At 59.4% G+C, this 25,411-nt stretch overlaps 1 protein-coding gene across 1 annotated transcript in view; it reads right to left on the minus strand.

Annotated features, from left to right (window-relative positions):
• The window catches only part of nup98 (nucleoporin 98 and 96 precursor), a 102,958-nt gene that overhangs the window by 2,685 nt on the left and 74,862 nt on the right, over positions 1-25,411 (minus strand). The window contains 17 exon segments of the mRNA XM_078401936.1: positions 835-850; positions 852-947; positions 2,781-2,935; positions 4,216-4,273; positions 4,275-4,373; positions 4,375-4,422; positions 4,424-4,460; positions 6,935-7,156; positions 8,957-9,108; positions 9,959-10,099; positions 13,002-13,159; positions 14,194-14,463; positions 15,678-15,910; positions 17,411-17,840; positions 18,464-18,596; positions 20,997-21,164; positions 21,860-22,003. Of these exon segments, the coding sequence (XP_078258062.1) occupies positions 835-850; positions 852-947; positions 2,781-2,935; positions 4,216-4,273; positions 4,275-4,373; positions 4,375-4,422; positions 4,424-4,460; positions 6,935-7,156; positions 8,957-9,108; positions 9,959-10,099; positions 13,002-13,159; positions 14,194-14,463; positions 15,678-15,910; positions 17,411-17,840; positions 18,464-18,596; positions 20,997-21,164; positions 21,860-22,003 (2,560 nt within the window).

Below are 25,411 nucleotides of genomic sequence, written 5' to 3' on the forward strand. Positions count from 1 at the left end.
TGCTCACAGTCTCTTTCCCAGGTAGAGGATTCTAAAACTAGAGGGCACAGACGGACGGTGAGAGAGGAGGGAGGGGCCACAGGGGCGACGTTTGCAGCTCGGAGTGCAGTCCGTATCTGCAACCAGCTTCCAAAGAGCCTCTCGAAAGGAGTACATTTATTCAATACGAAATGAATACAAAAGACATTTGGACAGATGGATGTGAAGGCAGACACAGAGTGCTGGAGTAACTCAGCAGGTCAGGCAGCATCTGTGGAGAACATGGACAGGTGACGTTTCACAGAGTGCTGGAGTAACTCAGCGGGTCAGGCAGCATCTCTAGAGAGAAGGAATGGGTGACGTTTCGGGTCGAGACCCTTCTTCAGACTTAATGGATAGGAAGGGTTTGGAGGGGTGTGGGCCAAGTGCAGGCAGGTGGGACTGGCACAGTAATGCCAAGGCACAAGGGGCCTGCGCTACAGGGCGAGGGCAGGCAGGCGAGGGGTTCACTCACTGGACCAGGAGGTTGAGGGGTGCATACAATTAACACAGTCTTTACACCCCAGAGTACAGGACTCTAAAATTAGACGGGGGCGAGGGGGGGATGAGGGGAAGGGTGGGGGTGAGGGGCGAGGGGGGGGGATGGGTTCACAAGGGGGGGGGTGTCACTCACTAGCCTGGGCCAGGGTGAGGTGGGTGAGGGGCTGGTGGGGGGGTGCAGGGGGATGGGGGGTGCAGGGGGATGGGGGGTGAAGGGTGCTGCCACTCACCAGCCTGTGCCAGGGCGAGGGGGGTGAGCGAGGGGATGGGGGGTGAGGGCGTGAGCGAGGGTTCACAAGGGGCGCTGCCACTCACCAGCCTGTGCCAGGCGGGTCCTTGGCAGCCAGACACGGGATGAGGTCGATGCGGCTGCACAGCGATATCAGCTCGGTGTGGATCTTCTCCAGCTGGTACACGGGGTTGTCCACCTGCGGGCCGCACGCACACGCACACACGGGTCAGCGGCCGCACGCACACGCACACACGGGTCAGCGCCGCACGCACACGGGTCAGCGCCGGCCGCCCACACCCCCCCCCCCCCCGTGCTCACTCACAGCCCACTGGTCAGCAACACACACACACGGCGTCACAGAGTGATACAGTGTGGAAACAGGCCCTTCGGCCCAACTCGCCCACACCGGCCAACAATGTCCCAGCTACCATAGTCCACTTGTCTGCGCTTGGTCCATATCGCTCCAAACCTGTCCTATCCATGTACCTGTCCAACTGTTTCTTAAACGATGGGATAGTCCCAGCCTCAACTACCTCCTCTGGCAGCTTGTTCCATACACCCACCACCCTCTGAGTGAAAAAGTTACCCCTCGGGTTCCTATTAAACCTTTTCCCCTTCACCTGAACCTATGTCCTCTGGTCCTCGATTCCCCTACTCTGGGCAAGAGACTCTGTGCATCTACCCGATCTATTCCTCTCATGATTGAATGGCGGTGCTGGCTCGAAGGGCTGAGAGGCCTCCTCCTGCACCTATGTTCCATGTTTCTATGTTTGTCACAAACAGAAAGGTGCAGGAGGAGGTCATTTGGCCCTTCGAGCCAGCACCGCCATTCATTGTGATCATGGCTGATCATCCACAATCAGTAACCCATGCCTGCCTTCTCCCCATATCCCATGATTCCACTAGCCCCTAGAGTATCTAACTCTCTTTTAAATCCATCCAGTGAATTGGCCTCCACTGCCCTCTGTGGCAGAGAATTCCACAAATTCACAACTCTGGGTAAAAAAGTTTTTTCTCACCTCAGTTCTAAATGGCCTCTCCTTTATTCTTAGACTGTGTGGCCCCTGGTTCTGGACTCCCCCAACATTGGGAACATGTTTCCTGCATCTATCTTGTCCAGTCCTTTTATAGTTTTATACGTCTGTATAAGATCTGAGGTGCGGTGAGCAGCGGAAAGGCGGCACGTGGTTACGGGGGGGGCAGTGCAGGGGCGTGGCGCGTGGTTACGGTGGGGCGGGGCACATGGTTACGGGGGTGCAGGGGCATGCGCGTGGTTACGGGGGGGTGCAGGGGCATGGCGCGTGGTGACGGGGGGGTGGTGCAGGTGGTTACGGGGGGGGGCGGTGCAGGGGCGGGGCACGTGGTTACGGGGGGGTGCAGGGGCGGGGCGCATGGTTACGGGGGGGGCGGTGCAGGGGCGCGTGGTTACGGGGGGGGCGGTGCAGGGGCGCGTGGTTATGGGGGGCGGTGCAGGGGCACGTGGTTACGGGGGGGGGCGGTGCAGGGGCGGGGCGCGTGGTTACGGGGGGGGCGGTGCAGGGGCGCGTGGTTACGGGGGGGCGGTTGCAGGGGCGGGGCGTTGTGGTTACGGGGGGGTGCAGGGGCGGGGCGCGAGGTTACGGGGGGTGCAGGGGCGGGGCGCGTGGTTACGGGGGGGGCGGTGCAGGGCGCGTGGTTATGGGGGGTCGGTGCAGGGGGGCGCGTGGTTACGGGGGGGTGCAGGGGCGGGGCGTGTGGTTACGGGGGGGTGCAGGGGCGGGGCGCGTGGGTTACGGGGGGGGGTGCAGGGGCGCGTGGTTACGGGGGGGCGGTGGCAGGGGCGCATGGTTATGGGGGGGGCGGTGCAGGGGCGGGGCGCGTGGTTACGGGGGGCGGTGCAGGGGCGCATGGTTACGGGGGGGGGGCGGTGCAGGGGCGCATGGTTACGGGGGGGGGCGGTGCAGGGGCGCATGGTTACGGGGGGGGGGGGCGGTGCAGGGGCGGGGCGCGTGGTTACGGGGGGCGGTGCAGGGCAGGGACCCCGGCTCACCTCGGCGATGCCGCGCACCATTTCCATGACGTGGATGTAGTCGTGGAAGACGGCACCAGCGGTCTCCCAGTCCTGGATGTGCAGCGTACACTCGGGCAGAGCCAGGCGGCCCAGGAAAAACTTCAGGTAGCTGTAGTTCTCGTTGATGATGGCATCTGGCGGGCAGAACACAACCGGGTCAGAGAGCCCCACAAACATGTCCACACACCCACCCGACACACGCTGCACACGCAGCGCCGAAACCGGACACCCCGGTGAGGGGGAGGTGGGTGAGGGGGGGGGTGGGTGAGGGGGGATGGGTGAGGGGGGGGGTGGGTGAGGGGGGGGGAGGAGAGTAGAGGGTGGGGTGGGTGAGGGTGGGGCGGGGTGAGGGTGGGGTGGGTGAGGGGGGGAGGAGAGTAGAGGGTGGGGTGGGTGATGGTGGGGTGGGGTGAGGGTGGGTGGGCTGGGTGAGGGGGAGTAGAGGGTGGGGTGGGTGGGTGTGGGTGGGCTGGGTGAGGGTGGGTGAGGCAGGGTGAGAGTGGGTGGAGGGTGGGGTGGGCAAGGGTGAGGTGGGGTGGACAAGGGTGGGGTGGGTGTGGGCGGGGTAGGTGGGTGAGGGTGGGGTGGGGTGAGGGTGAGGGGGGTGGGGTGGGCGAGGGGGGGGGGGAGTAGAGGGTGGGGTGGGTGAGGGTGGGGTGGGCGAGGCTGGGGTGGGTGATGGTGGGGGTGGGCGAGGGGGGGGGGGGGAGTAGAGGGTGGGCTGGGTGATGGTGGGGTGGGTGAGTGATGTGGGGTGGGTGAGGGGGGTGGGGTGGGCGAGGGGGGGGGGGAGTAGAGGGTGGGCTGGGTGATGGTGGGGTGGGTGAGGGGGGGGTGGGTGAGGGTGGGGTGGGTGAGGGGGGTGGGGTGGGGTGGGCGTGGGGGGGGTGGGTGAGGGGGGGGGTGGGTGATGGTGGGGTGGGTGATGGTGGGGTGGGTGAGGGGGTGGGGTGGGCGAGGGGGGGGGGAAGTAGAGGGTGGGCTGAGTGAGGGGGTGGGGTGGGGTGGGCGAGGGGGGGTGGGTGATGGTGGGGTGGGTGAGGGGGTGGGGTGGGCGAGGGTGGGGGGAGTAGAGGGTGGGCTGGGTGAGGGGGGTGGGGTGGGCGAGGGGGGGGGAGTAGAGGGTGGGCTGGGTGATGGGTGGGGTGGGCGAGGGGGGGTGGGCGAGGGGGGGGGAGTAGAGGGTGGGCTGGGTGATGGTGGGGTGGGGTGGGTGAGGGGGGTGGGGTGGGCGAGGGGGGGGGGGGAGTAGAGGTGGGCTGGGTGAGGGTGGGGTGGGGTGGGCGAGGGGGGGGTGGGTGATGGTGGGGTGGGTGAGGGGGGTGGGGTGGGTGAGGGGGGTGGGGTGGGTGAGGGGGGTGGGGGAGTAGAGGGTGGGCTGGGTGAGGGTGGGGAGGGCGGGCTGCCTGCTCACCTGAGGCGAGGTGTTTGACGACGAGCTGGTGGCAGTGACTCCAGTGCCCAGCGTGCATTGAGGTGCAGGGCCTCGCGGTGCAGGTCCCCCTGGTGGTGGGCGCGCAGACTCTTGGCGTCGTGGACCCACTGCGGGGGGATGGACAGGCGCTCCAGCAACGAACTGCTCCCGCTGCACCTGCTCCTCCGTCTCCTCCAGCGAGCAGTGTCCTGTCCAGCTGCTCCCTCACCGCCCGCTGCCGCTGCCTGCACGCACACACGGCGCAGTCAGCTCCACACGTGTACACACGGTACACCACACACCACCCCCTGCCTGCACGCCACAGCACGCGCAGTGAGCTCCCACACGTGTACACCGCCCACACCCCACATACACAGCGCCTGTAGCCGCTGCCTGCACAACACACAGCCTCCATCATCCCCACATGCACACGTACACACCTTGCCCACACTGCCTGATCAATACAGCACGCAACCAGCTGCTCACACGCACACGCCTCACTTCCGCCCACACACCGCGTGTACAACACAGCGCACAACCAGCCGCTCACATCAACGCACACGCCCCACAACGCGTGTACAACAGTGCACAACCAGCCGCTCCACACGCCCCACAACGCGTGTACAACACAGCGCACAACCAGCCGCTCACACGCACACGCCCCACAACGCGTGTACAACACAGCGCACAACCAGCCCGCTCACACGCACATGCCACACACCGCATGTACAACAGAGCACTACCCACGCCCGCTCACACGCACACGCCACACACACGCGCGTGTACAAAACAGCACACCCCCTCTACACCCCCCACCCCCCCTACTGGACAGGAGAAAGGGGTCATCAGTGGGGGGGGTGAGGCTCGGAGGGGGAGGCGACGGAAGAAGAGCTTCCTTCTTTAGTCTCGACACACATGGATGAACTCAGTACACGTGGACAATAAAATAATAAACATAAGCCGTAATGTGGTCACTACACACACACCCCACACACACGCCCCACACACACGCCCCACAACACACACACCCCACACACACACACCCCACACACACACACACCCCCACACACACGCCCCACACACATGCCCCACACACACATCCCCACACACATGCCCCACACACACACACCCCCACACACACGCCCCACACACACGTCCCACACACACCCACCCCCACACACACACCCCACACACACCCACGCCCCACACACACGCCCCACACACATGCCCCACACCACACGCCCCCCCACACACGCCCCACACACACGCCCCACACACACACCCCCACACACACACACACACGCCCCACACACACACGCCCCACACCCCACACACACACACCCCACACACACGCCCCACAACACACCGCCCCACACACACACCCCACACACACGCCCCACACACACACCCCCACACACACGCCCCACACCCCACACACATGCCCCACACACACCGTCCCACACACCCACCCCACACACACGCCCCACACACACCCACGCCCCACACCCACACCCCACACACACACACCCCCCCACACACACCCCACACACACGCCCCACACACACACACCCCACACACACACCCCACACACACAACGTGACCATAATAAACCCAATCCCTAACGTGATTACCACACACGCAGACACCAAGGTACACGTGACAATAAGCTTAAACCGTGACCTAATCATTGCACACACACACACAGACTCAGAGGTACACACGATGATTATAAACCCAAACCATAACCTGACTACCAGACACACGTACACAGATCACCACACGGTGAGCATGGAAGGCTGAATCACCGCACACAGAGGGGAGGGGGAGGGAGGGAAAGGGGGGGAGGGGAGGGATGAGGGTTTGAGGGGAGGGGAGTGGGGATGAGGGGAGTGAGGGGGAGGGGTGGAGAGGGAGGGGGGGTGAGGGGAGTGGGGGTGAGGGGAGGGGGAGGAGAGGGAGGGGGGGGTGGAGAGGGAGTGAGAGGAGGAGGGGGGTGAGGGGAGGGGGGGGGGTGGGGAGGGGGTGGGATGCGGAGGGGAGAGGAGAGGGGAGCAGAGGGGAGTGGGGGTGAGTGGAGGGGGGAGGGGGAGGGGAGAGTGGGGGTGAGGGGAGGGGGAGAGGAGTGGGGTTGAGGATAGAGGGTGAGGGGTGAAGGGGGGTTGAGGGAGGGGGGTGAGGGTAGGGGAAGGGGGTTGAGGGGGAGAGGAGTGGGGTTGAGGATAGTGGGGGAGGGGAGGAGTGGGGGTGAGGAGAGGGGGTGAGGGGAGGGGAGGGGGAGAAGGAGGGGGGTGGGGTGGGGGTGAGAGGAGGGGAGGGGGGGAGGACTGGGGGTGAGGGGAGGGGGGTTGAGGGGAGAGGAGGAGTGGGGTTGAGGATAGGGGAGGAGTGGGGGTGAGGAGAGGGGGGTGAGGGGAGGGGAGGACGAGACGGAGGGGGTGGGGTGGGGGTGAGAGGAGGGGAGGGGGTGAGGGGAGGACTGGGGGTTGAGGGGGAGAGGAGTGGGGTTGATAGTGGGGGAGGGGAAGAGTGGGGGTGAGGAGAGGGGGGGGAGGGGAGGGGGTTGAGGGGAGTGGGATGATGGGTGGGAGAGGGGTGAGGGGAGGGGTGGGGAGTGGGGGAGGGGAGGAGTGTGGATAAGGGGAGGGGAGGGGTGGGGAGTGGGGGAGGGGAGGAGTGGGGGTGAGGGGAGGGGAGGGGAGTGATTGCTGGGGGAACTCACCATGGGTTGGGGATGTGCAGAAGCACAAACACGGCCCAGTGCCAGAGGCCGGCAGCCTCCAGCTGTGCGGCGTAGCTGGTGTGCACAGTGGCCTGCTGCTTGTCTGACAGGTGGGTGTAGTGGAGGGCGTGCAGCACTGCCCACAGGTGCCAGCTCAGCCGGAAGTCCAGGTGGTCAGCGGTCACTGCCCGCGGGTTCAGGATGGGGTGCAGCTCGTGGTGCCTGCGGGACAAACACAGAACTGTCACAGGCCGGAGATGGACGCTCACCGCCGGAGTAACTCAGCGGGTCAGGCAGCATCTGTGGAGAACACGGATAGGTGACGTTTCACAGGGTGCTGGAGTAACTCAGCGGGTCAGGCAGCATCTGTGGAGAACATGGATAGGTGACGTTTCACAGGGTGCTGGAGTAACTCAGTGGGTCAGGCAGCATCTGTGGCAGGAATGCACAGATATTTTCGGTCAGGAGTCTCCTTTAGTCTCCTCCTGCCACTCATGAGGATCTTATAGAGACGTATAAAATTATAAAAGGACTGGAGAACCTAGATGCAGGAAAAATGTTCCCAATGTTGGGGGAGTCCAGAACCAGGGGCCACAGTCTAAGAATAAAGGGGAGGCCATTTAAAACTGAGGTGAGAAGAAACTTTTTCACCCAGAGAGTTGTGAATTTGTGGAATTCTCTGCCACAGAGGGCAGTGGAGGCCAATTCACTGGATGGATTTAAGGGCCACAGTTTAAGAATAAGGGGTAGGCCATTTAGAACGGAGATGAGGAAGAACTGTTTTAGTCAGAGAGTGGTGAAGGTGTGGAATTCTCTGCCACAGAAGGCAGTGGAGGCCAGTTCGTTGGATGCTTTCAAGAGAGAGCTGGATAGAGCTCTTAAGGATAGCGGAGTGAGGGGGTATGGGGAGAAGGCAGGAACGGGGTACTGATTAAGAGTGATCAGCCATGATCGCATTGAATGGCGGTGCTGGCTCGAAGGGCTGAATGGCCTCCTCCTGCACCTATTGTCTATTGTCTATGGTCTAAGAGAGAGTTAGATAGAGCTCTAGGGGATAGTGGAATCAAGGGATATGGGGAGAAGGCAGGCACGGGTTACTGATTGTGGATGATCAGACATGATCACAATGGATGGCGGTGCTGGCTCGAAGGGCCGAATGGCCTCCTCCTGCACCTATTTTTTATGTTTCTCTAACCCTCCCTCTGGTTTATATTTCAGCCTTCCCCATTCTTCATCCAACATCTTTTTGTCTTCACTGGAAACATCGGATAGTGAGACTCAGCCAATACTGGCAGCCATTGGAACAGCATCAGGAGGAGCATTAGACTTTATAGATGCAGCTCAGAAACATAGAAACATAGACAACAGGTGCAGGAGGAGGCCATTCGGCCCTTCCAGCCAGCACCGCCATTCATTGTGATCATGGCTGTCAATAGTCAATAGTCGTTTATTTGTCACATATACATAAATGTGTAGTAAAATGAAACATTACCCACAGTTGAACAATAAGACCAATAAGATTAATCAATAAAAATGCAATAACACATACAATCACAACTAACACCAAACAAAAAGAAACATCCATCACAGTGAGTCTCCTCCAGTCCCTCCTCACTGTGATGGAAGGCCAGAATGTCTTTTTCTCTTCCCTGCCGTCTTGTCCCGCGGTCAGGCTGTTGGAGTTGCCACGTCGATCATCCACAATCAGTAACCTGTGCCTGCCTTCTCCCCATATCCCTTGATTCCACTAGCCCCTAGAGCTCTATCTAACTCTCTTTTAAATTCATCCAGTGAATTGGCCTCCACTGCCCTCTGTGGCAGAGAATTCCACAAATTCACAACTCTCTGGGTGAAAAAGTTTCTTCTCACCTCAGTCCTAAATGGCCTCCTCTTTATTCTTAGACTGTGGCCCCTGGTTCTGGACTCCCCCACCCTTTATTCTTAGACGGTGGCCCCTGGTTCTGGACTCCCCCAACATTGGGAACATTTAGGAGACTACGTTAGCGGGTCCCTCGTTCGTACCTGTCGCTGTAGAGCTTCAGAAGATGGTAACAGATGTCCTGCTGAGGGGCCCTGCCGTCTTCGCTCTCGGCAGCCCCGATCAGGTCCACGCTGGTGTCCTCCAGGTACGGAGGCAGCGGGTAGCGAGCGTACGTCTCCACATCCTCACTGCCCTGCACGTACACACACACACACACACACACACAAACACAGAGTCAGACCCAGGATACTAGTACAGGAGCAAAGAGGTCCTTCTGCAGTTGTACAGGGCCCTAGTGAGACCGCACCTGGAGTACTGTGTGCAGTTTTGGTCTCCAAATTTGAGGAAGGACGTCCTTGCTATTGAGGGCGTGCAGCGTAGGTTCACTAGGTTAATCCCAGGGATGGCGGGACTGTCGTACGAGGAAAGATTGGAAAGACTGGGCTTGTATTCACTGGAGTTTAGAAGGATGAGAGGGGATCTTATAGAGATGTATAAAATTATAAACAGACTGGACAAGCTAGATGCAGGAAAAATGTTCTCGATGTTGGGGGAGTCCAGAACCAGGGGCCACAGTCTAAGAATAAAGGGGAGGCCATTGGTCACGGGTGGCTGGACACAAGGCCGGCACGATGGCGCAGCGGGTAGAGCTGCTGCCTCACAGCGCCGGAGACCTGGGTTCCATCCGACTACGGGGGCTGTCTGTACGGAGTTTGTACGTTCTCCCCGGGACCCGCGTGGGTTTTCTCCGAGATCTCCGGTTTCCTCCCACACTCCAAAGACGTGCAGGTTTGTAGGGTAATTGGCTTGGTGTGTGTAAATTGGCTTGGTGTGTGTGTAAATTGTCCCTGGTGTGTGTGGGGTAGTGTTAGTGTGCAGGGATCGCTGGTCGGCGTGGACCCGGTGGGCTGGAGGGCCTGTCTCCGTGCTGTATCTCTAGACTAAAGCATTGGGTGAGCTGGGAGCTGCCGAACCCTCGCCCCGCACCCCCCACCCCCCCCCCCCCCCCCCCACCCCCACCCACCCCTCCCTGCCGGTGGTACCTGAAAGGCCTCGGTGTACATGTTGAGCGCGTCGGCCACAGACGCACTGGCGGGCAGCATGTACCACAGGTGCACTGCCAAGCACCGCTTCCAGTCCAGCTGTGCGCAGATGTTGATGTACCCGTCCGACGACTTCCACACCTGGGGAGGAGAGCAGAGGCTGATGCACCACACGCCACAGCGCCCGACACACGCACATGGCCAGTGCCTGACACACACGCACACACGCCACAGCGCCGACACACACGCACACGCCACAGCACCGACACATGCCACAGCGCCGACACACACGCACACGCCACAGCGCCGACACACGCACACGCCACAGCGTCGACACACACGCACACGCCACAGCGCCGACACACACGCACACGCCACAGCGCCGACACACACGCACGCACCACATGCCCACAGCACCCGACACACACGCACGCACCACATGCCCACAGCACCCGACAAACGCACCACATGGCCACAACGCCCAACACACACATTGCCTGACACACACAAACAGTGCCTGACACATGCACGCACCCACACACAATTACTTGACACACACACACACACAGTGCCTGACACACATACACCCACACATACACCCACACACACACCCATACACACACCCACACATACACAGAGTACAGACATGTGAAAACGCACGCCTCCAGATTCAGGGGCAGTTTCTTCCCGGCTGTTATCAGGCAACTGAACCATCCTACCACAACCAGAGAGCAGTGCTGAACTACTATCTACCTCATTGGTGACCCTCGGACTATCCTTGATCGGCCTTTACCTTGCACTAAACGTTATTCCCTTGATCCTGTATCTGGACACTGTGGACGGCTCGATTGTAATCATGTATTGTCTTTCCGCTGACTAGTTAGCACGCAACAAAAGCTGTTCACTGTACCTCGGTACACGGGACAATGAACTAATGTTCAGGGTTGGCATGGTCAGCCCAGCTGCCCCCCAGCCCCCCGGCCCCCCAGCCCCGCCTGCTCACACGTCCCACCTGCTCACACGTCCCACCTGCTCACACGTCCCACCTGCTCACACGTCCCACCTGCTCACACATCCCACCTGCTGTCATACGAGGAAAGATTGGAAAGAGTGGGCTTGTATTCACTGGAATTTAGAAGGATGAGAGGGGATCTTATAGAGACGTATAAAATTATAAAAGGACTGGACAAGCTAGATACAGGAAACATGTTCCCAATGTTGGGGGAGTCCAGAACCAGGGGCCACAGTCTAAGAATAAAGGGGAGGCCGTTTAAAACTGAGGAGAGAAGAAACTTTTTCACCCAGAGAGTTGTGAATCTGTGGAATTCTCTGCCACAGAGGGCAGTGGAGGACAATTCACTGGATGGATTAAAAGAGAGTTAGATAGAGCTCTAGGGGCTAGTGGAATCAAGGGATATGGGGAGAAGGCAGGCACGGGTTACTGATTGTGGATGATCAGCCATGATCACAATGAATGGTGGTGCTGGCTCGAAGGGCCGAATGGCCTCCTCCTGCACCTATTGTCTATGTTTCTGTGTTTCTATGGTCACACATCCCACCTGGAATTTGGGACAAGTTCGTGCTTCCCTCCAGAGCAACTCAAAACCACCTCTTTACCTCTGCTGTGAACCCCAGACCAGCCAGGTCACAGTGATACAGTGTGGAAACAGGCCCTTCACCACAACTCGCCCACACCGGCCAACATGTCCCAGTTACCCTAGTCCCACTTGCCCGCGCTTGGTCGAGCCCTCCAAACCTGTCCTATCCATGTACCTGTCTTAATGTTTCTTAAATGACAGGATAGTTCCAGCCTCAACTACCTCCTTTGGCAGCTTGTTCCATACCCCCACCACCCACAAAAGTTATCCCCTTCACCTTGAACCCATGTCCTCTGGTCCTCGATTCCCCTACTCCGGGCAAGAGACTCTGTGCATCTACCCGATCTATTCCTCTCGTGATTTTGTACACCTCTATAAGATCTCCCCTCATCCTCCTGCACTCCAGGGAATAGAGACCCAGCCTACTCAACCTCTCCCTGTAGCTCACACCCTCTAGTCCTGGCAACATCCTCGTGAATCTTCTCTGCGCCCTTTCCAGCTTGACAATGTCTTTCCTATAACATGGTTCCCAGAACTGTCAGAACTGTTCCTTCCTTCTCTATGTATCTCCCTCTCCCCTGACATCAGTCTGAAGAAGGGTCTCGACCCGAAACGTCACCCATTCCCTCTCTCCAGAGATGCTGCCTGACCCGCTGAGTTACTCCAGCACTTTGTGTCTTATCTTCGGTATAAACCAGTATCTGCAGTTCCTTCCTACATACGGTTGCCAACTGTCCCGCATTAGCCGGGACATCCCGTATTTTGGGCTAAATTAGTTTGTCCCGTACGGGACCGCCCTTGTCCCGTATTAGTAGGGTTGCCAACTTCCTCACTCTCAAATACGGGACAAAGGGTGGCGTCACCGCCCCGCGCCCCACGTGACCTCACCCCATCCCAGCGCCCCGCGCCCCACGCGACCTCACCCAGCCAGCGGCCACATGCTCCCGGTCCACCAATGGCGGCCGCCCGTGCCGGGAGCACGTGGCCGCTGGCTGGGTGAGGTCACGTGGGGCGGTGGCTGGGTGAGGCCACGTGGGGTGCGGGGTGGTGGTTGGGTGAGGCCATGTGGGGCGTGGGGTGGGTTGGGTCACGTGGGGTGCGGGGCGGTAGTTGGGCGAGGTCACGTGGGGCGCGGGGCGGTGGTTGGGTGAGGTCACGTGGGGCGCGGGGCGCTGGCTGGGCGAGGTCACGTGGGGCGCGGGGCGCTGGCTGGGCGAGGTCACGTGGGGTGCTGGATGGGAGAGGCCAAGTGGGGCGCGGGGTGGGCGAGGTCACGTGGGGCGTGGGGCACTGGCTGGGCGAGGTCACGTGGGGCGCTGGGTGAGTGAGGCCACGTGGGGCGCGGGGCGGTGTCCTGTATTTGGGCGTGGGGTAGTTGGCGACCATGTTCCTACACGACACTGTAAGTGCGGCGGGCGGGCGAGGGGGGGGGCGAGGGTACTCACGGCTTTGCCTGCCAGCAGCGCGAAGATCTTCAGCCGCTCCTCTTGCATGAAGGAGTCGGCTACCAGCTGGCTCCAGTCTGCCAGCTGTCGGCTCAGCATCTCCCGCACCGGGAACCCACCGCCCGCCTGGGCCAGCAGCAACGCCAGCCGGTGATCCCCTGCCACACACACACACACAGGGGAGGGTCAGCACCACCACCACAGTCTGCACCCCCCCCCCCCCCCACACCACTCCCCCACCCGCTGCTCAGCACCACAACCAGCCGTCTGTGTAACACACAGCACCAGCCTGTACCCCCCCTATCCCCCATACCTGAGCGCTAGGCCAGCCTGCACCCCATCTCCCCCCCTCCCCCCATACCTGAGCACTGGGCCAGCCTGTACCCCCCCCTTCCCCATACCCGAGCGCTGGGCCAGCCTGTACCCCACTATCCCCCATACCTGAGCACTGGGCCAGCCTCCCCCCTTTCCCCCCCTCTCCGTACCTGAGCGCTGGGCCAGCCTGCCCCCCCCTCCCCCCCTACCTGAGCACTGGGCCAGCCTGCCCCCCTCTCCCCCATACCTGAGCACTGGGCCAGCCTGCCCCCCTCTCCCCCATACCTGAGCACTGGGCCAGCCTGCCCCCCTCTCCCCCATACCTGAGCACTGGGCCAGCCTGTACCCCTCTCCCCCATACCTGAGCACTGGGCCAGCCTGCCCCCCTCTCCCCCCCTACCTGAGCACTGGGCCAGCCTGTACCCCCCCCCATCCCCCATACCTGAGCACTGGGCCAGCCTGTACCCCTCTCCCCCATACCTGAGCACTGGGCCAGCCTGTACCCCCCCCATCCCCCATACCTGAGCACTGGGCCAGCCTGTACCCCTCTCCCCCATACCTGAGCACTGGGCCAGCCTGTACCCCTCTCCCCCATACCTGAGCACTGGGCCAGCCTGTACCCCTCTCCCCCATACCTGAGCACTGGGCCAGCCTGCCCCCCTCTCCCCCCCTACCTGAGCACTGGGCCAGCCTGTACCCCCCCCCCATCCCCCATACCTGAGCACTGGGCCAGCCTGTACCCCTCTCCCCCATACCTGAGCGCTGGGCCAGCCTCCCCCCTCTCCGTACCTGAGCGCTGGGCCAGCTTGTACCTCCCCCCTCTCCCCCATACCTGAGCACTGGGCCAGCCTGTACCCCCTCTCCCCCCTCTCCGTACCTGAGCGCTGGGCCAGCCTGCAGGCCTTGCTGATGCTCTGGGCGGTCAGGTAGCTGAAGACGGCCTCCACATGTCCGCGGTGCTGGGCCAGCCCCACCTCCTCTTCCACCTTGTCCTCGGCGGTGGCCGACAGCCAGCGGGAGAAGGCCCGGCGCCGCTGCAGCTGTGTCATGTAGGGGCCGGGCTCCGTCAGACCCCCCTCCAGCTCCTTCAGCTCACCCCACAGAGCCTGGCACAGGGCCCACACCAGTGACCACTCCCGCAACACAGCTGTGGGACACACAACACATCAGGTAACTCAGCGGCTCAGGCAGCATCTGTGGACAACATGGATAGGTGACGTTTCACAGAGTGCTGGAGTAACTCAGCGAGTCAGGCAGCATCTCGGGAGAGAAGGAATGGGTGAGGTTTCAGTCTGAAGAAGGGTCTCAATCCGAAACGTCACCCATTCCTTCTCTCCAGAGATGCTGCCTGACCCGCTGAGTTACTCCAGCATTTTGTCTCTACCTTCGATTTAAACCTGCATCTGCAGTTTTTTTCCTTACACATAACAGTCACACAGGCAGAGCGTCTAAGTGATAGGAACAGAATTAGGCCATTCGGCCCATCAAGTCAACTCCGCCGTTCAATCACAGCTGATCTATCTCTCCCTCCTAACCCCATTCTCCTGCCTTCTCCCCATAACCCCTGACACCCGCACTAATCAACAATCTATCTATCTCTGCCTTAAATATCCACTGACTTGTGGCCTCCACAGCCGTCTGTGCCAAAGAATCCCACAGATTCACCTCCTTCTGAGTAAAGAAATTCCTCCTCATCACATTCCTAAAGGAACGTCCTTTAATTCTGAGGCTGTGCCCTCTGGTCCTAGACTCTCCCACTGGTGGAAACATCCTCTCCACATCCACTCTATCCAGGCCGCTCACTATTCTGTACGTTTCAATGAGGTCCCCCCTCATCCTTCTAAACTCCAGCGAGTACAGGCCCAGTGCCCACAAACGCTTATCATGGGTTAACCCACTCATTCCTGGGATATAAGGATTATATTTAGGATTACAAGTATCCTTGTAATAATTAGTTGTACGCTGATTCCAGCATTTCAAGATTCAAGATGCAATTTATTGTCACGTGTACCAATTAAGGTGCAGTGAAATGTGAGTGACCACACAGCCATACTAAGTGAAAAGCAACAAGACACACAGCCACATAAAGTGAAATTTAACATCAACATCCACTCTGTTCTCCCTGTTCTATAAACAGTGGGGACACTGCAATCTATTCCAGTTCAGTGTAAGGTGGCGCAGTTGTAGAGTTGTGGAGGAGGCCCAGGACAGAAAGGTCAGTGTGGGAGTGGGAGGGGGAGTTGAAGTGCTGAGCCACTGGGAGATCAGGTTGGTTGACTGAGCAGAGGTCAGTGTGTGAGGTGTGAGCTTGTGGTGGAGGGACTGGAGGAATGTGTTGCAGTGCCGTTCCTTGCCCCTTACCTTCCATGCCCTCTGTCTTGTCCGCGACCTCTTGCACCCAGTTGGCATACTTGTGCAGGGCCTCCACTCCGTGCCGGGGGGCGATGTGTGGGCACAGCTCGTTGTCCTCCCCCACCACGCTGTGCTGCAGTGCGATCTCCAGCGGCTCAAGGTATAGAGACTGGTCCCAGCCGACACGCTCCTCACGCAGCCTGACCTTCTCCAGGTGCACCTTGTATGGGAGCTCAGCAGCCCTGCACACCGAGGTAAGACCAGAGTCAGTGCCCACCCACACTGCCCTCGCCAGCCCTCCCACACTGCCCTCTCCAGCCCTCTCCAGGTGCACCTTGTACAGGAGCTCAGCAGCCCTGCACACCGAGGCAAGACTTCAGTCTCCACATCGCCCACACTGCCCTCGCCAGCCCACCCACACTGCCCTCTCCAGCCCCACGCCACCCACACTGCCCTCGCCAGCCCTCCCACACTGCCCTCTCCAGCCCCACGCCACCCACACTGCCCTCTCCAGCCCTCCCACACTGCCCTCTCCAGCCCTCTCCAGGTGCACCTTGTACAGGAGCTCAGCAGCCCTGCACACCGAGGCAAGACTTCAGTCTCCACACCACCCACACTGCCCTCACCAGCCCACCCACTGCCCTCTCCAGCCCACCCACTGCCCTCACCAGCCCACCCACTGCCCTCTCCAGCCCACCCACTGCCCTCTCCAGCCCACCCACTGCCCTCACCAGCCCACCCACTGCCCTCACCAGCCCACCCACTGCCCTCACCAGCCCACCCACTGCCCTCTCCAGCCCACCCACACTGCCCTCTCCAGCCCACCCACACTGCCCTCTCCAGCCCACCCACTGCCCTCTCCAGCCCTCCCACACTGCCCTCGCCAACCCACCCACACTGCCCTCGCCAGCCTTCCCACTGCCCTCTCCAGCCCCACGCCACCCACACTGCCCTCGCCAGCCCACGCCACCCACACTGCCCTGGTCAGCCCACCCACACCACCCAAAGTGCAACAACACTGCCCTTGTCAGTCCCACGTCACACGGAGGCAAGACCGGAGTCAGTCCCCACCCACACCACCCACACGGCCCTGGCCAGAGGCACAATCAGCTCACTTGCACACACAACATACGGTTCTTTCGTCAGAGGGCTGTGAATCTGAGGGATTCTTTGTCATAGAGGGTGGTGGGTGTATGGAACGAGCTGCCAGAGGAGGTAGTTGAGGCTGGGACTATCAGCTGGACAGGTACATGGATAGGACAGGTTTGGAGGGTGAGGGACTAGTGTAGCTGGGACATTGTTGGTGGGTGTGAGTGAGTTGGGCCGAAGGGCCTGTTTCCACACTGGATCACTCTGTGAGTGGATATTTTTAAGGCAGAGATAGTCAGATTCGCAACTAGTGCGGGTGTCAGGGGTTATGGGGAGAAGGCAGGAGAATGGGGTTAGGAGAGAGAGATAGATCAGCCGTGATTGAATGGCGGAGAGGACCTGATGGGCCGAATGGCCTGATTCTACTCCTAGAACTTATGACCTTGTGACAACCAACTGCAGATGCTGGCTTACAAAAAGTAACTCAGCGGGTCAGGCAGCATCTGTGGAGAACATGGATAGGTCCCCCAGTGTTCTCAATCCCCCCCCCAGGCCGGGCCCCTGTGTCCTCAGCTGCCCCCCAGTGTTCCCGGCCCCCCACCCCAGTGTCCCCCCCAGGCTGGCCCCTCTGTGTTGGCGGCGGCAGTACTCACGGTTTGATGCGGGTTGGCTTGGGGAAGTAGTTGTACTCGAGGGTGCAGGGGTCGAGGTCCGGTGGGGGAGCGGGGGGGCTGAGGGGCTGGCCGCTGTGGCACAGGACCCCCCCGGGCGCCCAGCCCACCCGGAAGGAGCGGCCGACAAACAGGGCCATGTCCATCAGCAGCCTGGCCTTGCCCCAGGTCACTGACTGTTCCCGGCCCACCAGCCCCCGCCGCTGCCTCGCCCCCACCGTCTTCAACGGCACCTCGGCCGTCTGCCGCGACGTGACAAAGCCGGACGGCAACTGCCCCGACACCGGCCACGCCTGCAGCGCCGGCGACCGCAGCGACTCCACCTCCAGCGCCGACCACGAGCTCCTCGCCTCCGCACGCTGACCCACCGCCGGCAGCGCCTTCCTCAAACCCGAGCCCAGTAACACCGAGCCTGCAACACAGGGGGGGGGGGGGGGGGCGTGAGGGATGGGGGCAACACGGGGGGCATGAGGGAGGGGCAACACGGGGGGGGGGGCCGTGCAGCCATGAGGGAAGGGCAACACAGGAGGGGGGCGAAGCCGTGAGGGGGGGGGGGCAACACAGGGGGCACCGTGAGGGGGGGGGTGGGGGGCGGGGAGAGAGGGACGGAGGGGGGAGGGACAGACAGAATGGTGTGGGGAGGATGGAGAGATGGTGGGGAGACTGACAAGGTGGTGAGGGTGTGAGTGTGTGTGTGTGTGTGTGTGTGTGTGTGTGTGTGTGTGTGTGTGTGAACGTGCGTGACTGTGTGTGTGTGTGTGTGTGTGTGTGTGCGTGCGTGGCCATTGGAGCGGCCCTTACCCAGGCCGCGGGGGCGCTGCTCGGGGGGTCTGGCGCAGGCGTTGTAGGGCGTGCGTGCGAGCGAGTGTGCGTGCATGGCCATGGGAGCGGCCCTTACCCAGGCCGTGGGTGCGCTGGTCGGAGGGTCTGGCGCAGGCGTTGCAGGGCGTGCGTGCGTGCGCGTGAGTGCGTGCGTGCGTGTGCGTGAGTGTGTGCGTGCATGTGCGGGTGCGTGTGTGTGCATGCATGCCTTACCCAGGCCGCGGGGGCGCTGGTCGGGGAGTCTGGCACACACGTTATGGGGTGTGCGTGGGGCGTAACGCTGCTCCTGGAGCCCGTCCATCTCCTCCTCCTCCTCCTCCTCGCCAAACAGAGACACTTTCATCACCTGCAATGGAGAGCAGACGCTGGCACCACAGGTGTGAGCTCACACGCCACGACCCCGCGGCACTTTCAGTTTAGTTTAGAGATACAGCGCAGAAACAGGCCCTTCGGCCCACTGGATCCGCGCCGTCCAGCGATCCCTGCACACTAACACTATCCTACACCCACTAGGGACAATTTTTACATTCAACAAGCCAATTAACCTACAAACCTGCACGTCTTTGGAGTGTGGGAGGAAACCGAAGCACTCGGAGAAAACCCACGCAGGTCACGGGGAGAACGTGCAAACTCCGTACAGACAGCACCCGTAGTCAGGATGGATCCCGGGTGTCCGGTGCTGTGAGGCAGCAACGCTACTGCTGCGCCACCGTGCCGCTCTGAAACCGGCATCAATAACCAGGAGAGGAAGAGATTCATGTGAATTCCCAGATTCCAGGAAGAGGCACAGGGTGTTGAGTCCCGGGGTAGAGGTGGGGGTGGGGGTGGGGGTGGGGACCGACCCGGTTTGGAACCTCCAGCACAGTAGCATTCTCACAATTCCAAAGCCTGCAGTTCCTGGTGTCGTCCCCCCCCCCCACACACACACACACACACACAGGCTGGGGGTTCATCAGTGATAGGAGCAGAATTAGGCCATTCAGCCCATCATTTCTACTCCGCCATTCACTCATGGCTAATCTATCTCTCCCTCCCAACCCCATTCTCCTGCCTTCTCCCCATAACCCCTGACACCCGCACTGATCAACAATCTGTCAATCACCACTGTAAAAATACCCACTGACTTGTGGCCTCCACTGCCGTCTGTGGCAAAGAATCCCACAGATTCACCACCCTCTGACTAAAGAAATTCCTCCTCATCTCCTTCCTAAAGAAACGTCCTTTAACTCTGAGGTTGTGCCCTCTGGTCCTAGACTTCCCACTAGTGGAAACATCCTCTCCACCTCTACTCTATCCAGGCCGCTCACTATTCTGTACGTTTCAATCAGGTCCCCCCTCATCCTTCTAAACTCCAGCGAGTACAGGCCCAGTGCCCACAAACGCTCATCATCTGTTAACCCACTCATTCCTGGGATCGTTCTCGTAAACCTCCTCTGGACCTTCTCCAGAGCCAGCACATCCTTCCTCACAATTTCCATTGAATTGGCATCCATTGCTGTCTGTGGCAATGAATTCGACAGATTCATGGAAACATAGACAATAGGTGCAGGAATAGGCCATTCGGCCCTTTGAGCCAGCACCGCCATTCAATATAATCATGGCTGATCATCCACAATCAGTGGGCGGCACGGTAGCGCAGCGGTAGAGTTGCTGCTTTACAGCGAATGCAGCGCCAGAGACTCAGGTTCGATCCTGACTACGGGCGCTGTCTGTAAGGAGTTTGTACGTTCTCCCCGTGACCTGCGTGGGTTTTCTCCGAGATCTTCGGTTTCCTCCAACACTCCAAAGACGTACAGGTATGTAGGTTAATTGGCTGGGTAAATGTAAAAATTGTCCCTAGTGTGTGTAGGATAGTGTTAATGTGCGGGGATCGCTGGGCGGCACGGACTTGGAGGGCCGAAAAGGCCTGTTTCCGGCTGTATATATATGATATGATGATATGATACCCCGTTCCTGCTTTCTCCCCATACCCCTTGCTTCCGTTAGCCCTAAGAGCTAAATCTAACTGTCTCTTGAAAACATTCAGTGAATTGGCCTCCACTGCCTTCTGAGGTAGAGAATTCCACAGATTCACAACTCTCTGACTGAAAAGGTTTTCCCCCGTCTCAGCTCTAAATGGCCTACCCCTTATTCTTAAACTGTGGCCCCTGGTTCTGGACTCCCCCAACATTGGGAACATGTTTCCTGCCTCTAACGTGTCCAACCCCTTAATAATCTTATACGTTTCGATAAGATCCCCTCGAAGGGCCGAATGGCCTACTCCTGCACCTATTTTCTATGTTTCTATGTTTCTAAGATACCCTCTCATCCTTCTAAATTCCAGTGTATACAAGCCTAGTCGCTCCAATCTTTTAACATACGTCAGTCCCGCCATTCTGGGAATTAACCTAGTAAACCTACGCTGCATGCCCTCAATTGCAAGAATATCCTTCCTCAAATTTGGAGACCAAAACTGTACACAGTATTCCAGGTGCGGTCTCACTAGGGCCCTGTACAACTGCAGAAGGACCTCTTTGCTCCTATACTCAACTCCTCTTGTTGTGAAGGCCAACATTCCATTGGCTTTCTTCACTACCTGCTGTACCTGCATGCTTCCTTTCAGTGACTGATGCACTAGGACACCCAGATCTCGTTGTACGTCCCCGGACCCTGTAGGGGATGTCCTGGCTAATACGGGACAGTTGGCAACCCTAATTAACAGGGACCCCAAACCCCCCCCCCCCCCAGTACAGCACCCCTTGCGTACCTGCAGGGTGTGGGGGTCGACCCCCAGGCTGGACGCGATGTTGCTGGACGCTGACATCGGCTCCTCCGTCACATCCTCGTCCAAGAAGCCGTCCGGCACCGGCTCCTGCGTGATGTCGGCCATGACACTGTCCAGCTCCGGCACCCGGCCCCCCCGCTGCACCGCCGCCTGGGGAGACAGACAGGTCCCGCAGCTCAGAGACAGGTCCCGCAGCTCAGAGACAGGTCCCGCAGCTCAGAGACAGGGTGGGGAGACAGGTCCCGCAGCTCAGAGACAGGTCCTGCAGCTCAGAGACAGGGTGGGGAGACAGGTCCCGCAGCTCAGAGACAGGTCCCGCAGCTCAGAGACAGGTCCCGCAGCTCAGAGACAGGTCCTGCAGCTCAGAGACAGGGCCTGCAGCTCAGAGACAGCATGGGGAGACAGGTCCCGGCAGCTCAGAGACAGGTCCCGCAGCTCAGAGACAGGTCCCGCAGCTCAGAGACAGGTCCCGCAGCTCAGAGACAGTGTGGGGTGACAGGTCCCGGCAGCTCAGAGACAGGTCCCGGCAGCTCAGAGAGACAGTGTGGGGAGACAGGTCCCGGCAGCTCAGAGACAAGTCCGTCCTGGCAGCTCAGAGACAGTGTGGGGGGAGAGACAGGTCCCGTCACCCGGCCCACCTGCTGCAGCTCGGGGCTCTGGGGGGGGGGGAGGGAGATAGCAGCAAGCTGGGTGAAGCACATCACACCCCCCCTCCCTCCCTCGCTGCCCCCCTCCCCTGCTGCCCCTCCCTCCCCCATCCATCACTGCCCCCCCCCTCCCTCCCTCACCCCCCCCTCCCTCTCTCCCTTTCCCCCTACCCCCCCTCCCTCGCTCCCCGCCCCCACCTGCTCCAAGAGGCTGTGCTGGCAGACTGGCTCGTGCCGCTGGGCTGAGAGAGAGGCCGTTTTCATCTTCTTCGTCTCTGCCTTGGAGGGCTCGATGTCCTCCTCGTCTGAATCCTGCAGCCCGTACTTGGAGAAGTGCATCACCTGCCGCGAGGGTTGCAAGGGTGGCGGAGTTAGAAACACAGACAATAGGTGCAGGAGGAGGCCATTCAGCCCTTCCAGCCAGCACCGCCATTCATTGTGATCATGGCTGATCATTCTCAATCAGTACCCCGTTCCTGCCTTCTCCCCATACCCCCTGACTCCGCTATCCTTAAGAGCTCTATCTAGCTCTCTCTTGAATGCATTCAGAGAATTGGCCTCCACTGCCTTCTGAGGCAGAGAATTCCACAGATTCACAACTCTCTGACTGAAAAGGTTTTTCCTCATCTCCGTTCTAAATGGCCTACCCCTTATTCTTAAGCTGTGGCCCCTTGTTCTGGACTCCCCCAACATTGGGAACATGTTTCCTGCCTCTAACGTGTCCAACCCCTTAATAATCTTATACGTTCCTGCTTTCTCCCCATATCCCTTGATTCCCTTAGCCCTAAGAGCTTTATCTAACTCTCTCTTGAATGCATTCAGAGAATTGGCCTCCACTGCCTTCTGTGGCAGAGAATTCCACAGATTCACAGGGTGAAGAAGTCTTTCCCCATCTCAGTCCGAAATGGCCGTCCCCTTATTCTTAATCTGTGGCCCCTGGTTCTGGACTCCCCCAACATCAGGAACATGTTTCCTGCATCCAGCCTGTCCAATCCCTTAAGAATTTTACATGTTTCTATAAGATCCCCTCTCATCGTTCTAAATTCCAGTGTATACAAGCCCAGCCGACCCATTTCTTCATCATAGTCAGTCCCGCCATTCCGGGAATTAACCTAGTAAACCTACGCTGCACGCCCTCAATAGCAAGAATGTCCTTCCTCAAATTTGGAGACCAAAACTGCACACAGTACTCCAGGTGCGGTCTCACTAGGGCCCTGTACAACTGCAGAAGGACCTCTTTGCCACAATACTCAAATCCTTTTGTCATGAAGGCCAACATTCCATTAACTTTCTCAATAGCAAGAATGTCCTTCCTCAAATTAGGAGACCAAACCTGCTCACAGTAGTCCAGGTGTGTTCTGGAGGTGGGCTCCAGATGTTCCAGCTGTGCCTCGGGCAGCTGCAGTACACAGCCGGGACCAGCCTCAGGCTGGGCAGCACCCCACAGGGTCTGGGCAATGGGAACCCCGTCTCCCTGGCCCACCCGGCCCCGTAGTTACCTAGGGTACACCTGGTGTGTCCAGATAAGATGATTGGCGTGGGCAAGTTGTGAAACAAAGTTTTTCATTGTAGCTCGGCACACACAGGGTGGTGGGTGAATGGAACGAACTGCCAGAGGAGGTAGTTGTGGCAGGGACTATAACAAACGCGGCAGAGTTGCTGCCTTACAGCGAATGCAGCGCCGGAGACCCGGGTTCCATCCCGACTACGGGTGCTGTCTGTACGGAGTTTGCACGTTCTCTCCGTGACCTGCGTGGGTTTTCTCCAAGATCTTCGGTTTCCTCCCACACTCCAAAAGCTTGTAGGTTAATCGACTTGGTAACTGTAAAAATTATCCCTAGTGTGTGTAGGATAGTGTTAGTGTGCAGGGATCGCTGGTCAGCGCGAACCCGATGGGCCGAAGGGCCTGTTTCCACGTTGTATCTCTAAACGGAATTAAACATTTGAAAGCCATTTCGAGAGGTACGTGGACAGGAAAGGTTTAGAGGGATATGGGGCCGGTGCAGGCATGTGGAATTAACAAAGATGGGGCATCTTGGTCAGCATGGATACGTTGGGCCGAAGGGCCTATATCCATGCTGGATGACTGTGTGGATAGCACGAAAGCTTTTCACTGTACCTCACAACACGTGACAACAATAAACCCAAGTAGGAACGTGAGGGGCAGTCTTTCCACAAAGAGGGCGGTGGGTGAATGGAACGAGCTGCCAGAGGAGGCAGGGACTACAACATCAGGTACCTGGATAGGACTGGTTTAGAGGGATTTGGGCCAAACATGGCACAGGTGGGACTAGTGTAGATAGGGCATCTCGGTCAGCATGGATACGTTGGGCCGAAGGGCCTGATTTACTGCTGTATGACTCCAAGATTTAGACTTTAAACCCTAAAGAGTTCTGGGACATGAGAGAGTCTAGGACCAGAGGGCACAGCCTCAGAATAAAAGGACGTTCTTTTAGGAAGGAGATGAGGAGGAATTTCTTTTGTCAGAGGGCGGTGAATCTGTGGGATTCTTTGCAACAGACGGCTGTGGAGGCCACAAGTCAGTGGATATATTTAAGGCAGAGATAGATAGAGTCTGGATTCGTACGGGTGTCAGGGAGAAGGCCGGAGAATGGGGTTAGGAGGGAGAGATAGATCAGCCATGATTGAATGGCGGAGTAGACTTGATGGGCCGAATGGCCTAATTCTGCTCCAAGAACCTATTAAACCGCAAGGGGAGAAGGCTTGCAGCAGTGAGGTGCACAGTGGACCGGGGGGGGGGATGGGGGATGGGGGCTGGGTCGTAGCACAGCCTGAGCTACAGGGAGAGGTTGGGCAGGCTAGGATAGTCCTTGGAGCGCAGGAGGATGAGGGGTGATGTTGTAGAGGTGTATAAAGTAATGTCTGAAATAGATCAGGTAGATACACAGACTGTTCTACCCAGGGAAGGGGATTCAAGGACCAGAGGACGTAGGTTTAAGGTGAGAGGGGAAAGAGTTAATAGCAACTGGAGGGGCAACCTTCCCCACACAGAGGGGCGTATGTGGAACTGGGCAGGCCTGGGGGGCAACCTTCCCCACACAGAGGGGCGTATGTGGAACTGGGCAGGCCTGAGGGGCAACCTTCCCCACACAGAGGGGCGTATGTGGAACTAGGCAGGCCTGGGGGGCAACCTTCCCCACACAGAGGGGCGTATGTGGAACTAGGCAGGCCTGGGGGGCAACCTTCCCCACACAGAGGGGCGTATGTGGAACTAGGCAGGCCTGGGGGGCAACCTTCCCCACACAGAGGGGCGTATGTGGAACTAGGCAGGCCTGGGGGGCAACCTTCCCCACACAGAGGGGCGTATGTGGAACTAGGCAGGCCTGGGGGGCAACCTTCCCCACACAGAGGGGCGTATGTGGAACTAGGCAGGCCTGAGGGGCAACCTTTCCCACACAGAGGGGCGTATGTGGAACTAGGCAGGTACTTTTCATTTAGTTTTCAGTTCAAAGATACAGCGCGGAAACAGGCCCTTCGGCCCACCGAGTCCGTGCTAACCAGCGATCCCCGCACACTAACATCACCCTACATCCACTAGGGACAATATGCACACACACCAAGCCAATTACCCTACAAACCTGCACGTCTTTGGAGTGTGGGAGGAAACCGAAGATCGGAGAAAACCCACGCGGGTCACGGGGAGAACGTACAGACAGCGCCCGTAGTCGGGATGGATCCCGGGTCTCTGGCGCTGTGAGGCAGCAGCTCTACCGCTGTGGGGCTACAGCG

The sequence above is a fragment of the Rhinoraja longicauda genome, chromosome 7 (genome assembly GCF_053455715.1).
Source record: "Rhinoraja longicauda isolate Sanriku21f chromosome 7, sRhiLon1.1, whole genome shotgun sequence".
Taxonomy (NCBI): domain Eukaryota; kingdom Metazoa; phylum Chordata; class Chondrichthyes; order Rajiformes; family Arhynchobatidae; genus Rhinoraja; species Rhinoraja longicauda.